The sequence below is a fragment of the Candoia aspera genome, chromosome 3 (assembly GCF_035149785.1).
Source record: "Candoia aspera isolate rCanAsp1 chromosome 3, rCanAsp1.hap2, whole genome shotgun sequence".
NCBI classification, from domain to species: domain Eukaryota; kingdom Metazoa; phylum Chordata; class Lepidosauria; order Squamata; family Boidae; genus Candoia; species Candoia aspera.
The window spans coordinates 80552221-80569347 of NC_086155.1; the positions used below are offsets into that span (position 1 = coordinate 80552221).

At 39.1% G+C, this 17127-nt stretch overlaps 1 protein-coding gene across 1 annotated transcript in view; it reads right to left on the reverse strand.

The window, feature by feature from the left end:
- Positions 1-4112, reverse strand: part of COL24A1 (collagen type XXIV alpha 1 chain) — a 151166-nt gene extending 147054 nt beyond the window's left edge. Inside the window, exons 1-2 of the mRNA XM_063299869.1 lie at positions 4075-4112; positions 2387-2448 (exon numbers count right to left, since the gene is read on the reverse strand). Of these exons, the coding sequence (XP_063155939.1) occupies positions 2387-2448; positions 4075-4112 (100 nt within the window). The remainder of the gene's footprint in view (positions 1-2386; positions 2449-4074) is intronic.
- Positions 4113-17127: the final 13015 nt, after the last annotated feature.

The window sequence follows — 17127 nt, forward strand, 5'->3', positions numbered from 1 at the left end:
GGATTGTCGTCTTGAAAATGGCTTATTTCAACTTCAGAAGACTAATGCTTTCTTCCCTGTTTGCTTGCAGACTCCATTAATCATTTTCTTACAGTGTGGGGGATAAGGGTAACTGGGCTGTGTTTTATCCCTCTGACACACGGTGTATGCCAAGGAAGCATCGTTAGAGAAGCCAACAGACTTTTTTCTTCCTCTAGTTGCCATGTGTCTTCAATTTATTCTATATTTTAAGTGAGTTTCTGTTCTAAGAAGCCTAAGAGAAACTGATACTGACAGACAAGTCAGACAATACACGTTTTTAAATTGTCTCATCTCAAGGCCTTGGGATAAGCAATAGCTTGTTTGTTTGAAATTTTCATATGTACATGTACTGCTCAAAGAGATAAGTATGTAAGAGAAAGGCTACAATAAACTATCAAACTAGATCTATATTTGGGCTTTGCATTTAGGTTTATTAAACAACCATTCCACTACCAGCATAAAGTAAGCAACACTGCTCCAGCTTTTTTTATTAATTAAACAAATTGATTGTTTATACCCAAATCCAAAAACAGCTTTTTGGAGGTCAGACAAATCTTCTGAGTATATTCATGATCTGCAGCTATAAAGAAAATCCTTAGAAGAGAGTCAGTATGCTTAGAAATCCAAGCTCAGTCATGAAGCTCAATCAGTACATTTTGGACCAATCAAATTATACTAAGCCAAAATGAAACACATTATACTTTAGTGCAGTATGTGAATTCACTAATCTCTCAACCTGACTTTATAAGATTGTCAGAAGGTAAGACAGAAGAAAACGCCACATATATATTTCCCCAGGCTTCTTGGAGGAAAGGAAAAGATGAATACAGCATTTAATAAACCAATGAAACTTACATTTTTCCATTTGATGACAACAAAGAATTCTCTTCTACTTAACAGTAAAAAATTATGTAAGAGGTAGGATTTCTACTTATGACAGTGGTAGTAAATTGATATCCAAAGCGTTTCAGAATATCATACATTTCTGTGCAAGTCTTACATTTTCTATAACTAACTCTGAGAAAGAATTATTCTGTTTCTTAAGTTATGAAGGAGAAGGAACTGGCTTGGAAAAGTAAAATCCTTTCAAATCCTACACTGAATGATACATTAAAGTATCTTCTTAAATAAATTTACTTTCTGTTCAAATTAAAACTCCCTTCCAAAATTCATATTCTCCAACACCACTTTGCTAAGTTTTGCTACTCCATTTTATGACTAGACACTAACCTGCAGCTGAATATTACCTGGTTGCATTTACACTCCAGCTTTTCAATAGTTTATAGTGTCTTTTATTGTAAATCATCGTTGCCATTCAGTTGCTACTTTGTATTTAAGAAAAAAGACTCTTAATACTTTGCCTCAAAATAACATCCCCCCCACATCTATCACCAAAACTTAACTGGAGACTAGAACAGTCATGTTCACAATTTGACATCCCAGAGTAAGTGTCTATCCATTTCTCAGTATTCTAAATTCAAACAGCAACATAAACACAATCATATTTTTCAACTATCACCAGCACGTATAAACGTAAGAAAAGGAAGTAAATTAAAAAAAAATGCAACTGCTTTTGAGGGACCTTAAAGATGAAATTCTAAATAAGTGCTTAATAAGTACACTGGTCTGTTTATTTATTTATTTATTTATATTTCGAATTTAGTCACAGCCCATCCCACTCAAAGAGCGACAATAAAACAAGAATAAATAGTCATTAAAATACTATTAATAAAACAATATTCTTAAATAAAAAGTATAGTCCAACATGTAGAAGTTAAAAAGTTCTTAATTTATGGGAGCATCTTCAGGCTGCTAACCACTCCCAGGGCTGGCTACCCCTCCTCATGCCCCACGCGAGATGGCAGAGCCAGGTCTTCCCCCCTTTCCTGAAGGCGGGAGAGTGGGGGCCAGCCTCACCTCTAGGGGAAGGATATTCCATAGGGCGGGGGCAACGTCCCATTTATTATCTTTATTTATTATTTTATTTTTATTTATTTATGTTTATTGTTTGTTTGTTTGTCTTGGAAAGTCCCTAAAAGTGCAAAAGCATTGCAGCTTAAATTTTTATTATGCCCTCTCAATACTATTTAGTGAATCAAAGCCTTTTTCAATATGCAAAACTTCTTTTTTACAGGTTTTTTCCTTTAAACACGTAATTTCATAGGCAGAAAATGTGAGTAATCTCAAAAAGATTATGTTTCTAAACTGGTTTCCTTCAACTTCTGCATCCATTTAACTCTGTCTGATATTTGGGTAAATGGTCATTCAAAAACGTTTCACTGCAGTACTAACCAAATCAAGCTATATACCCTTCTCTTAATAGATCATTGAAATGTTCTGTAATAAATTAAGAAACTTTTCTTACCTTCTTGCTGTCTTTGTGCAAAACCCACAGTTACACATACTGTAAGAAGAAGAAGAGTTTTCCTAGGAAAGACAGAAATTTCATTAGACTTGACATACACTAAAAATACATACTTCAATACTAATAATATAAAATTGCTAGGGATGAATGGCCATGTTCAAAATGTCATTGCATCAGATATCCCTTTGAATCTATTAGATATACTGTAGTCAGTATTTTGATTCACCAGATGCTCATATGTCATCTGATGAGTGATACCCAGACTTCCACTAGCAGCCCAAGACTACACTGCATTTCCTTCTTTCTCCCAATGTATTTCATTTTTCCTCTGGAACTTGTTGGTCACTCTAGGACAGAAAGCTCAGCTAGACATGGCATTGGTCTAACACAGCACTGTACTTCCTGTGAGTAGACTGACATCTCCCAAATGTTTCCATGCATTTATCCCTTAAAGTCTAATGTTCTAAGTATCTTAGTGTCTTGCAGTTAAATGTACATAGAAATAGTGTGCATGGCTAAAATTCTAGGAGTACATTTGATAGTGTCATGGTGCCACTGAGGAAAACAGATCTGTCAAAATATATCTACCCATAACTGCTTAATTTTTACTTTCTATGTCTATATGAACATCCCCCACAAGAAATGACACAGTAGCAGAGCACTCTGCCTTGAATAAAGTTTTAACAAGAGATAATGGTAGACTATACTTAGTCTCAGAATTGACCTCATCATTATAGCTTGAAACCAGATGTGAAGTGGGTTTGCAAACGTTGGTTATAAATGAATCTGGTTTGCATTAACTACAGCCATGCTAGAACAGATATAATATTCAGCTATGATTAAAACAAGTCTGGAATGTGTAGTAAAAAGGTAAAGGTTTCCCTTGATGTAAAGTCCAGTCGAATCCGACTCTAGGGGGCGGTGCTCATCTCCGTTTCTAAGCCTTGGAGCCGGCGTTGTCATAGACACTTCCGGGTCATGTGGCCAGCATGACGACTCGGAACGCCGTTACCTTTCCCGCCGAAGCGGTACCTATTGATCTACTCACATTTGCATGTTTTCGAACTGCTAGGTGAGCAGGAGCTGGGACGAGCAACGGGAGCTCACCCCGCCGCGCGGTTTCGAACCGCCGACCTTCCAATCGACAGCTCAGCGGTTTAACCCGCAGCGCCACCGCGTCCCTTATGCGTAGTATAGTAGTTTTTACATTTATCAGTGAATGGCTATTAAGAGCACAATCCTTTGCATATACACTCATTAGAAATAAATCCTTTTATGTCCAATGGGCATTTCTGCAAACTATCATTGTCTAATTACCTTTGTATCCAAGAATAAAGCAAAATAACAGAGCAATCCTATGTAAATTGCAGAGGAAAATCTGGAGTGTAGTTGTTATTACATTCAGAGCAATGCTGGCTCATACGGTAGGAGCAGGAGCAAGAAAGGTGTAGATTGTATCCTTTTTTTTGTTCCTGAAGTTCTTTTAAAAAAAACCCTACCCATGCAATCCAACAGGACAGAAAATATCCACACTAAGCTGGCAAGGGTGAATGGATCAAGGCCAACACATGCCCAAATGCTTCATTTGAAGACTTGCTGCAGACAAGAACATATCAATAGTGGTCCTCTTACGCCTGCAGTTTTCCACAGGCATACCATGGGCTTTGGAGGCAGACGTGCTATCTCACCAATGAAGCTCTTTGCCACAGAGGCCTTTCTGATTCATCCTAACCCTCCTCAGCTATTAATCCTAAGAGAGTAGGATTGCTTGGTTTTTCTGTTCATATATGTACTCTATATAAATATTATCATTCTAAATTGGTAATGACCACAAGCAGGATGTAGCATTTGAAAACATCTGACGCTTTCAGAGATGAACCATGAGTATATTTGTTCTTATACACCCAGAGAACTTCAATATCTTATGCACTCATAAAAGTGAAAATGAGTACTGAGAAGAAATCCTTATCCTGTCTGCATATAAACAAACTTATAAACAAATCCAACTGAAAACATCAGAGAAAGAGGAAAAATTTTATAGAATACAAGATAAATATCATACTTTTCATTTAAACAAGGGGGATTTAGGTAACGTGAGAAGAATGAAAGGGGATACTTAATGCCAGCAAGTATATTATTATTTGATGATTTTTTTTAAAATCATGTTATCTTTTAATGGTGCCAGTCAAGAATAGTTGGAAAAATGGACAGATAGTTGGAAGCCTCTAAAGAAAATCTCATATGGATGGTTATCCATGAAAGCTTAGATAAGCTTACCTGACAGGTAGGCTTAGATGGAAAAAGACAGTATTTTAGATACCCTCATCTAAAGTTGGGTAAGGATTTTAAAATGAACACTGGTTATCCTAGCACAACGTACAAACCTATTATATTTAATTAGCCAATTTTTCCAGGTTTGAATAAAATCTGAGCTACAAGGGCTAGGTTCACTTTACACATTACTTTAAAATGTGATTGATTAGGTTACAGTTCAGCGTGCCATTCAAAGTTTGAATTTATCACTATTTTCTTGGTTTCCTATAATCTACACAGAAGCATATTTCTCCCACCAGCTTGGGGTTCAGGCCAGGTTAGTATGCTCTGGCTGTGCTATAAACAGATCAGCATAAGTCTGACATAACAGCCAGGCACTGTCCTTTTGTTTCAGTTATGAGGAAAGGATCCCACACAATTTTTTCTCCTGTGCCCATGGCAAATTCCCAAACAGATACTAGCTGGAACTCCCTTATTGTCCACCAGTTCACCAATGATATTAAACACCACTGACTCCCTGGAATAACAGGGCTGAGTGTTTTCACCAGATACAATCTAGAGTTCAGCCTGGTTCTTGAGAATTCCATGCCGTAGTTCAGCTGTCCTACCTTTTCTGTAATATGGTAAGGACGCTCCCTGGCTGCTTGAGTCTTATTGAGGCACACTAGTCTGAGGACCAGTATCTGGCTTAAAGGTGTGTTCCCTGCATGCAAATTATACCAGCCTTTCTGTTCAGCTTTGAGCTTTTAGATTTTATTGGGCACCCTGTCTTTCTCAGGATGTTCTGTAGCTGCCCTACAAAGATGTTTACTCCTTTTTTCTTCCTCCCAGTGATAACGTATTAGCTGCAGCAGCCCTCAGACATCTCTCCCCTTCACAAGTTCAAAAGGAGAAAATCTCAAACTAGGGTGATAATACCAAGTTCCAATTGTTGAAGTATTCTCATATAAATGTTTTAATCATAGCACCCACAGTTTCATTGAACTTCTCTGCTAAGTCAATGGTCTGCTGATAGCAGACTGATGTGAGATGCTGCACTTCAGGAGTAGCTCACAATTTCTGACTGACCAGAAAATAGTTGCTGCATCTATCAGGATCTCTAATGGCCAACCAATCCCAGCAAAAAGATTGATTAGGGCCTGACATATACCCATAGCTTCAATACATCTTAGATGCCTCAGGCCATCTAATGGCATGTTCCACAAGTGTCAATATCTACTGTTTCCACCAAGTTGTCTTGAGTTGAATAAGTCTCAGAATATCTACTATCATTCTCTGGATGGAGTTTCCATGAAAGGCAAGAGTCTGTCCTTGTCCCCTGCCCCCAAAATATCACAGGATTTTACATACTTGGTCATATCCCTGCCACTCTTTTTGTGTCCATTTGGGTGGTCATATGCCAAATTGAAGGTGCATCTGTGAAACTTGCTGAGCATAGTTAGCTGTCTCTGGGGCTTGCAGAGATATATATGGCACATCAGTTATTTCCTTTTGATAAATTTGGAATTCTGAGCTTGCTGAAGGGGGTGAGGGTTGCCTTCTCATAGATGCCAGACAAGCTCAGATCCTCCTCTTGCTCTCTCTGGAACATTTCTGTGTTGCTCCTGACAAATGCTCCCTACAGAACTCTTTCTCCCAGAGGGTCCACTTCTGTGCTGTCCTATTGTAAGGGGGCTCTGTGAAGGGCAGGTGGATTCCTCCTTTGCTTCCTTAAGGTACTGCCCTTTCACCTCATGGATTTGCTTGGAATCCAGATTTAGACCTGATTCCTTTGTTCCTGGTCCCCAAGAGAGCTCTGTGAGTTCCCTTTGCTGCCATATACTGCTCTTCCCCCTACCTTTGTAGCCATGGCAATTTTTTTTGAAGTTCTCCAGCAAGTGGTCAGGATTTTCACTATCCCTGTATTTTGGAAACCTGTATCTTTTCACAGGAATTGCTACGAAATTTAGACTGGTTGCAAGTGAAGGCCTTCTACTCTTTAAGCTCCCCCTTCCTAATAACTTCAAAAAAAATTAAGCATGTTCCTTCTCCCCTCTCTCTCCAGCTCCAGTTTCTTTAATCCCAGATGCATTCTTTTAAGGTGCTCCTCTTGAAGTGCCATTTTTCCTCCTCTTCTTCTAATTCCAGTTTTTCTTTCTATCCAGGCTTGGATTTTTAATTTATTGAGCTCAAGTGGGTCAATGGATTCCATCAGGGTGACTGGGCTGGCTGCCAGTCTCAGACACAATAGTCTCAGAATCTGACACTTTGTGAGATCTTCAGCTGCCTGGACAGAAATACATGTCTTCGTGCTTTTCAACAAAATACAGAAATGCCCTTCTTCCTAAAACAAATCTAGCTATCCCACTGATAGTTAGAAGCTAGAGGTGCAAATAATTTTGGGGCATGGAAGTCCCTTCATTTCTCTGTGAAAAAAAGTGATAAGGGGAAAAGTGGGGTGGGGGGAGGAAGAGAATTGTCCATTTATCTGTCCCAGATTAGATGCCTTTCTCAAAGAAAGGAGAAAAAACAAAACACTGGGCTCCCCTTCTATGCCCACTTGATACCAGTGTTGTTACTCTGTAGCAAAACTGATTTTCCCAAAGGGTGGATGTTTGGAGATCTCAAAACTCCTTTCCCAGAAGCTGTCTAGGTTTTCACCCCCTGTCCGTGTCTCCCACTTTAGGGTAGCAATTTGGTTTTTCCTTCTGCATCACCTATTTTTCATGGGGCATCTCAGCTGGCATCCTTCCTCTAACCGTGTCATGTGAGGGAAATAAGGCTCTTGCATCCTGTGCTGCCTTTCTGGTGATTAAAAGGTAGAAACGTTAAAATAAATTAAATAATTTCTATAGAGCCACTTCCTATGTTGAGGATGTGACAAGAAGTTTCAGCCCTTCTTTGGAAGATAGACCAATCTCACAAGAGATAAACAAAAATCATACTTTTTTAAAATGAAAGATAAATTGTTATAACTTTAATATTAAAATGTAAACATTCCCTGTTGAAGGAGAAATATATAAAGTTGCCTCAATAAAACAGCTGTTTCTACGTGAAGTAAAAAGAAACAAATCTTAAATAAGGTGCAGTGCTCCAAGCAGACCACAAGATGGCTACAAAGGAACTTAATGTATAGAGCCTAGATACGGAGTTCAAATACTTATTCCAAACCACAGAATAGTCTAATAAGAAATTATTTACTCATGCACGATCTGCATAAACACCAAAATACACACAATTTAGAGCCTGTACAGAGATTTTAAAAAATGGGGAAACTTACACAGGATAGTAAAATTAAGATTAAAACTAATGCAACATTAGTTTTAAACCTATCTTTTTAGAAATAGCTATTGCCTGAAACAGCTATTCCCACTGTCTCTATTATTCACAGACTTCCTGCTTCCTGGAGGCTCCAGCAAATTAATTTGGAGGCTTCTGAATTCTGAAAAAGATCCCAGTCTTTTTCCTAGCCTCTGTCTACAGCTTTTGCTTTGATTCCTTCCCTGTTGTTGTTGTTTTTTAAAGGCTTAAATTTTCTTCTCCAGCTCATGAGTGGCTGCAGTATCTCTTTGTGCCTATATGAGGAAGAGTCATCTCTCTTCATTTGTTCCTGCCTGACCACTCCTTCATCTCTCTGTGTCTGCTCCTGTCTGGCATGTACTCTGACCAGCCGTGAATGGGACTGCAGCCTGTCATTCACAATACTCCCAGAAGCAAACCGAGAAGCCGTGAAGTTTTTGTTTGATTTTGTTTCACATGCAAACACACTACAGCAATACATAAATGTCAACAGAAGACCATTTTGGCATCTTAATGTCATATAGATTTAAACTAATTATTAATTCAACAAAGATATTGTTGTATGATTACTAAACACATATGTGTCTTCCAGGAAAAAATCAACAGGTTCAGCTAATTATTAGAAATGTGGAGCTCAAAGTGTAGCACTGATTCATATGACAAGATATTAATAAACTAATAAGACTAGCATTGTTTAATATATGAGAGATGTATGCTTTTGTGGGCTTTTTCTTTCTTTGTATATATAAAATTGAAAAATAAAAACATAAGAAACAAACACTGGAGCAAAATGTTTATGGCAAATGTAGGTTGACCTTTTACCATGAAGGTCTTCATTGACTTTTCAGACAATTTTTCTCCTTGATGGCAAAATGTAATGTTTATTACCAGCTGCACTTTTGAGTTAGGTAAAGGTAAAGGTTTCCCTTGACATTAAGTCCAGTTGTGTCCGACTCTAGGGGGCGGTGCTCATTTCCGTTTCAAAGCCGAAGAGCCAGCGTTTGTCTGTAGACACTTCCGTGGTCATGTGGCCGGCATGACTACATGGAACGCCGTTACCTGCCCGCCTAAGCGGTACCTATTAATCTACTCACATTTGCATGTTTTCGAACTGCTAGGTTGGCAGGAGCTGGGACTAGCAATGGGAGCTCACCCCGTCACGCGGATTCGAACCACCGACCTTCCGATCGGCAAGCTCAGCAGCTCAGCGGTTTAACCCGCAGCACCACTGCATCCCATGTAACTTACATGTAACTTTTGAGTTACATGTAAGTTATTTCAGCAATGAAAGGTGTGCTAGGAATTTTGTACATTGTTTGCAGCAGCTAAAAAGCAGTAGTCCCCTCAAAAGTTACACTTCGTTCTGGCACTGATTTTGCAGTTCCGAAAAATGCTTGTGACTTCTTTCCCCTCATACTTTTTATACCCATTTCAAAATATTTTCCCTCATCTGGACTCAATTTACAAGTCCTCAAACTAGCGAGGAAACCATCAAAGTCACTATCAAGAGAATGGGGAAACAGTATGAAAAGATAAATGGTAAGTAAATCCATCCACAGCTAGTTGATAAGTGAACAGATGCTCATATCCACTGCCTCTAGAATAGTTCTCTAAAGAAAACTATTATCTTAAAGACAAATGAAAATCCTAGGTTTCTCAAGGTATTGGCAGGAAAAGGTAGACAGAGAATTTCTTAAAGACCAAATACTTCACATGGCTAGAGCATCTCTGGAAGATTTTCTGTGGAAGAAAATTAGCTTTACCATTACACTGGGTTCACCAAAACACGATGTAAACACTTTCTTGCCAGGGTTGTGAGACAATAGGCAAGCGCCTGAAGTAAATTCTCCAACCTTAATGCTCGTAACATCTGTTGGTTATGTTTACACACTCTCTCACACAGCAAGTGAGAAGCATTATTCAAAGAATAATTGGAACAAAAAGTGGGAAGAATTCCTATTTAAAATTGAAAAAAGGTACCATTTGTTTTCACACACTGACTCACTCTCGCAAAAAAAAAAAAACAATGTAAAACTATAGTTTTTCATAGTTTTTCATTCTAGATTTCAGCTTCTGAACTACAAACTATAAGAGCTGGAACAGCTGAGGTATAGAAGATAAGAATTCTGTCAGTGCCCTACCACACAACTCACTAGGTATTGCTGTGGCACAAATATATTATGACAGTTTCATTTGTATTGCTTTATATGTAACAATGAAGATAAAAAGAGCCAGTTTGGTCTAGTGGTTAAGGTGCTGGGCTAGAAACCAGGAGACTGTGAGTTCTAGTCCTGCCTTAGGCATGAAAGCCGGCTGGATGACCTTGGGCCAGTCACTCTCTCTCAGCCCAACCCACCTTACAGAGTTGTTGTTGTGGGGAAAATAGGAGGAAGAAAGGAGTATTAGGTATGTTCGCTGCCTTGAGTTATTTATAAAAATAATAAAGGTGGGATAAAAATAAAATAAAAAATAAAAAATGCTCCCTAAAAATGTCTCTTCCACTAACCCACAAAAAAAAAAAGTAAAGATGAAGCATGTTTCAAGTGGTTTAGTTCCAATGAAACCAGTGGAAGCAAGCTGTTCTATGTGCAAATGCAGGGCCTGAAGCCTACATTATTGTTTCGTAAGTGTGAGAAGGCATGATTAGAATATTTACAATCAGAGAAAACAGATGCCAACCAAATGAAAATCACTTTCCACGAGCAAAATATTCAGTAGATTTGTTTGTTTGTTTGTTTGTTTAGGCACCACCCAACTCTACACAGCTCCCAGTGTAAACAAGATTGAATAAAAATACTGTATAAAATAGAAAAGACAGAAAGCAAGATGGCAAATCTGGCCAACACCAAAACACATACAAACATATCCACCAAGGACCCCAACCAACTTAGTACTCTATATGCACTGTACTTCCTTCAATTCTCTGATTCACCAGCAATGGAATACTTTCTCAACATCAGACTTGCTTATGATGGTTAAAGGCTAATATGATCATGAATATTTTTCCCAAGGCAGAATAAAAATGGAATTACATGCTTTTAGCACGTGTTTTGCATAGATCTGGAAATGAATCATACAAATTTACTCAACAAAGAGCCAGAGTTAGCCAGAGTAACTTCCAGTAGAATATGCATTCAGCAGTAATACTACATTTCCCATACCATATGGAACTTACATATATGCATGGGTGTCCAACTGAAGTATTACTTTCTGTATGATATCCAACACATGGATGCACATTTTTTTTGAGAAGGGGAAAAGAAGTATCCCTAGTTTGATTTCACCAGAGACATACCTACTGCATGTTCTGGTGAAACTTATCATGCTTTCCACTTAACCATGTCTGTTTTACCAAAAACTAACTTTTAGGCACAAGAACAGTCTTACCATTAGGCTAAACAAGGCACCTGCTTCAAGCGATAGAGACTGGGAATCAGAACATAACGGCAAGTCGGACAGGTCTGGGTATGTCACAACTTAACAATATATCCCCTCAGGCAACCATATGGTGAAGAATCTTTTTCTGTTACAAGTGATCGCGTACGAGTTAATTGCCAGTCTCCTCAGTCTCTATACATGGAATAGTCATTCTACCATACTCTTGAGCTGGTTCTGGCAGGGGAGTTAGTAGCAAAGTGGGCAAGCAGTACTGAAGATGAAGGGTTACAGTTATCATGTCAGGAGAGTTCAGAAAAAACAATCACACATCCAGTAAGCATGAAAAACAGCCTAACATATTTGTATTTTATGTATGTGTAACTCCCTCACACAAGAATAGGACCTGATTAGCATAGGTTCTCCACACATTCCAAGTCTACTAACTTCATGGCCCCTCTTTTCTGGATTTCTGAATGTGCCGCTGGAAGATACATCATCTATGGCTACAATTCCCTCTCTTGTGATTTTTGAATATGAAGTTCACCTGACCCTATGTACTATACCAATCATATTGTGATTGCCACACAGTTATCATCCATGGAGGCTAATAAGGAGTATCTTCTGTTTCCCTACCTGGAGTGGACATGACATTTCCAGATTGATAATGGCAAAAATGTCCAAATGCTTGAGTTTAAAAATTCCTTCTGAAAATAGCATTCAGTCAAGCGATCTTGGAGAGATTGGGACATAAATATTCGGTACCAATAAGAAATGTTGTGTCTTCCCTGACCACTGCTTCTTTATGTACAGGATGTTTTTTGTCCTGGATCAAGAAACTGTTAGTCATGTGAATCCTCACCTGCAAACTAAAATGTTACTGCCTGAACAGGTTTAGTAACTCAATTAAAAGCAGATACACTTCTGACATATACAGATTAATTCAAACCAGACAGGCACAAAGCAAAGAAATCAGTCTTACAGCGCTTGACAAAACAGTCACATTGCTTTTTAGCTTATCCATGGAAAGATTACCTAGCATGCTAAAACATTTACTTACAGAAAGCCAGCCTAAGAGACTGCTGTACTATATTAAAAAAAAACTGGCTAGCCAATAGAAACAGTTCATTTTCTAAACAGAAACAAAGGCAAAGCCTCAGGCAAATCAAACTGCTCCCACAAAGATCACCTGGATTTTTATGCCTGGAATTGCCCCAGATTATCAACCCAGTGCAAGTAATAATAAATGCCTCTTTGCTTCTGTTGGCTTCAGGGAAAAAAAAGATGACTACTGAAGATGAACCAGAGAGAAAAACTATAGTTATAATTTGGCAGCCTGACCACTGAAAACAGCATCTACCTGTAAAGTGAGGGAGAGAATGTGAATTTGGAAAAAATGTTCCAATCATCCAATTCATTTTCCCCTTTCCTTTCATATCCATAAACACTAGTATTGGGGAACCTTTTCTTTCTTACACAAACCGGACTGCAAGGGTGGGAAAGCAAATGCTATGGTACCAAGTTCATGCCTAGAGGTATTTAATACGTACAAATCACCTACAAAAATGTCTATTTTAGATGAGCTGAAAGGAAATTTTGTACATACCTAAGCCTTGCAAGCAGCTTTCTCTAGCATGCAGTTAAATCTACTTTAAAAAGGTCCATCTCTTAATAACATGCACAAATGATGGTCTTCCTAGTGAAGAAAAAAGACTCACAAGGAACTAGTATTTTCAATAGATTCTTAAGGCTGTCCATAAGAATGTGCAGAGTAAGAGATACAGCTTAAGATATACCCTATCTCTTCACCTCAAAAGACCTTTCATTAGCTAGAAAGGACAATACAAGAACCAAACAGTTTTTGTCTTGGTGGAGACTGCCCTACAAGAAAACTCACAAAATATAATGTTGGGTTTTACTGAGCTTGAATATTCAGTAGGAACAATTGCGTGAACATACAAGTGTACTGACAGTGAAGGACTTTTCCATCTTGGCTTGTGAGTTAGATTAACTAGGACTGAATAAAACACACAAGTTCCTCTTCCCTTCTTCTTCTTCTACTATTACTACTACTACTACTAATAATAGTAGGAATAATGTTTGAGAACTACAGTCTTAGTGTGTTTGTATGAAGGAAGAAGAGGAGGGGGGAGGAGGAGGAAGAGGAGGTGGGGTAGTTTGGGAACTACAGTCCTTGGGTGTTTGTGAATTCAAATTGCTGTAATGAAGACAAAGAAGTAATCTGAGATACCTGTTCCCTTTCCTACCTCTTTTGTCTGGATTAATTTATCAAAATGAATTAATTATCATTCTGGCCCCTAATTAATATTCAGATCAAAACAATGCCAGCACAATACATTTGCCATTTCATGTTGGAAAATGAAATAGAAAAAGTAAAACAAATGCAAAAACCCTCTTAATTTAAAAAAAATCCAGAAATCTCCCACTCTTCCACCTCATCCTATGTTTGTAGATAACCACACTTCCTAACTTACAGCCTGGGACTCTTTCCATCCTACGCAGGAATGGGAAACCTCCCAACTAACTGTTTCCTCTTCCTTTTCCGCCACATGATTGCTTTAACATCAACCAACAGGATAGCCCAGCTTTCCCCAACCAGATGCCCTCCAGATGTGCTCCATCTACCATGTGCTGGAGATGGTAAATTGTAATCCATCCAACTCATCTAAAGGGCATTGCATTGGGAAAAACTGGGGAGGTTTATTAGGAAAGATACAGAAGATGATGATGATGGATGATGATACAACCATAGCGGTGGCAGTGCTATTCGTACGGCCATCCTTTAGACTCCAAAACACCTACTGAGTACAATGTTCAGGTAACTATGTTCCAGGGACCACTGCCTTGTTTATCCCTTGATTTTGAAGCGGAAGCCGGTCGTCCATAGAGCAGAGGTCCGCGGAAAGCATCTACCCCAGTCTGACAAGACGGGCGCCGTGCAGGGAACTCAGGCAGCAGCCGCCCCACCTCGCCGACTGCTTCGGCCTCCCCGCCCCCCTCCGGTGTCCTTTCTTCTACTCACGTTTGTGCTGTGGGAGAGATGCTTCCACTTCTTGTCCTTTGAGCTCCTAAATGCATTTGTATGCATTTGTCCAAGCAGCGAAGTTCTAACCGAAATCAGAAGGCAACTCCCCCGGACCGCTCAGGGTTCAAGTGCTGTCCATGAAATCCACCTCCGGGACCTGAAGTCGCTTCTCTTTGGCTTGCCCAGTGCCCACTTTCCTTTAGCGAATCTTCCACATGGTTTACACTCCGTCACCAGAGCGGGAGGGAGAGTTCACGTGTGGCTCTGGGAAAGACGTCTTTTTTGTGATTTGGGGAGGGGAGATACCTTTGTTTGTTTATTCGTTTGCAAAAGTGCTGCGCTCGAGTTGCTTGCAATTGGACTTGGAGCTTCTCAGCAAGGAGTCGTTGGAACTGGGAAGCAGCAGTACCTTCAGGAGACTACAGGCTTAGCAAGGGGGGGGAGCGAAGAGATTTAAGATTGCTCTTTGCAGCGTCTAGTGGCAATAGCGCAGGCATTCAGCGCTGAAAGGCGAGAGCCTCTGGCTTCGGAGCAGAGCGAGCAGCCAACCCAAGGCAAAGCAAATCCTCCCCACCGCGGCTCGGTGTTGAATTTCACCGCTCACTGACTTGCGATTACATCATCAAACCCATCTGAAGCAGCTCGCTCTGCCTCGGTCCCGCGCGCCTGTCTGGCAGCCGCCGAGCAAAAAAGACAAAGCGCGAGAGGGCACGCGGGATGTGCGGGCCGGCAAGCTGGCGCGCCCGCCGCTGCCGCTAGGGGGAAACTGAGGCCGCCGCTTCGGGTTTGGCGCGTAGGGTCCGGGTGTTGTTTGGAGGCAATGAGGAAAGCGCCATTGCAATCGTGGGGATGCTTTCATTGGATCATACTTCTCTCTACCTAAAAATCGAAGTGGGCACTATTATTATTACTGCCACTGCTGTTTCTTTAAAACAAGTTTGCCACTTTTCAAAGCAACATTGTTCAGGGTGGCTGAGAACCGTTGACAATTGCAGTTTGAAAATGGTGAGGTAAAAATGGTCAATGGAAACAACAACACTAGGGGGAAAAAAAATAAAATTGACTGAAAGTCCAGTTGCACCATGGACGCTGTTCTATTATAAGAATAAGCCATATTCTTACTGTAAGACCCATGCCTAGCGCTGTAGTGAACGTTTCCCCAAAAGAAATAAGGCAGTGACAAAAGCAAAGTGGCTCCAAGAAAACAGGTAAAATCTGTATTAAAGTTATTAAACTCTGAAAGTTAAAAATGTGCAACCCTTTGAATTTTCCAGAATGTTCGTCAGACAGGATTATTTTCAATAAATCAATAAAGTCTTCCAAGTTGCACTTGCTTCCTGGTAATTTAGTGGACACTTCTATCTTCTGTGTTGTTACAGAAGTGGCTTGCCATTACCTTCTTCCCAAATGTTTTTTTTTATTATTTTCCGGTTGAGTCTACAGCTCTTATTCTGTATTTCATCATGGTCTTCCATCCAGATACTCATTCAGTTTCTGCTTAGCCTTTTAAATCAACCCAAGCAAGATTGGCATGGTTCCAGGAAAAGGTAGCTGATTGCTATTAAATAAATATCTGATTATCTTAAATGTATTATAGAAACAGGTTACAGACATAAATAAATTAGATCTTTTCATTTTAATTTTGCTATTGGGATGGCTTGGAGATATGCACAGGGTTCTTTCAACAGTAGAAGAGAACATTCAACTATTTCTACCAGCCATTAAAATGATTTATGAATTTACAGCTGTATGTCAGAACTTGTTTTATTCGCTTTTGCCTCAAACATCAGAAATAGCTAATATTGAGTATATTCCTGTTAAATATCTAGTAAAAAGATGAGTTGAATGCATTGTTGTAATTCATATATATGTGTGTGTGTGTGCGTGTATAGGTGTGTGTATGTGTATGTATGTGTGTATGTATGTATGTGTATGTATGTATGTGTATATATATATAATTTTATTAAGGAATTTTATACAGTAAAAGAAAATGCAATATAAATTTGGAGAAAAAAAGAGTAAAGAAATAAATAGAGAAAGCAGAGCAAGTAAGTAAGTAAACAAGTAGAGAAAATAAAAGAAGAAAAAAGAATATATAGAGAGGGTCAGCCTCTGATCTTCTATACAGAAGTTACAAATAAATTTATTGTCTATTCTCCCTCTTTAAAATTACATCATAATTTCTTTCTTCCCTGGTTTTTCCCTTTCTAATACATCCATAAATCACCAGTTCATTTTTTTTCCATTTTCAGCAAAAAGTCCATAAAGGGTTTCCAGTCACGAATAAATGTACTTGTTGTCTTCTCCCTAATCAATAAATCAATTTTGCCATTTCTGCAAGTTTTGCCATCTTCACCAACCGTTCCTCTGTTATAGGTATTTCAGAATCCTTCCATCTTTGTACATATGGTAATCTCGCACTTTTCATGTACAAAAAAAATCTTCCACAATTATTTTCCAGTTGACTATCCATAAATCCCAACAAGAAAAATTCTGGTTTCTGTTGGCATTTCCTTGTTTTTTACAAGGAGCAAGCCATTAAGTTACTATGGAAACAAATCACTCTGGCAGAGTCAGAAGGTCAAACTTAAGTATCCTTAGTTTTGGGTGTGAAAAGGCATGACCATATAAGGTAAAGCTCCTGATTTGCCTGGAGGGCAGCTTGCCTGGGCTTGTTATTAGTTTTCCTTTCTACACAGCCTTCCTCCCAGTCCTCTATGAGCACATGTGAATGCACAGCTTGAAAATATGTTTTTGTACTTTCTGT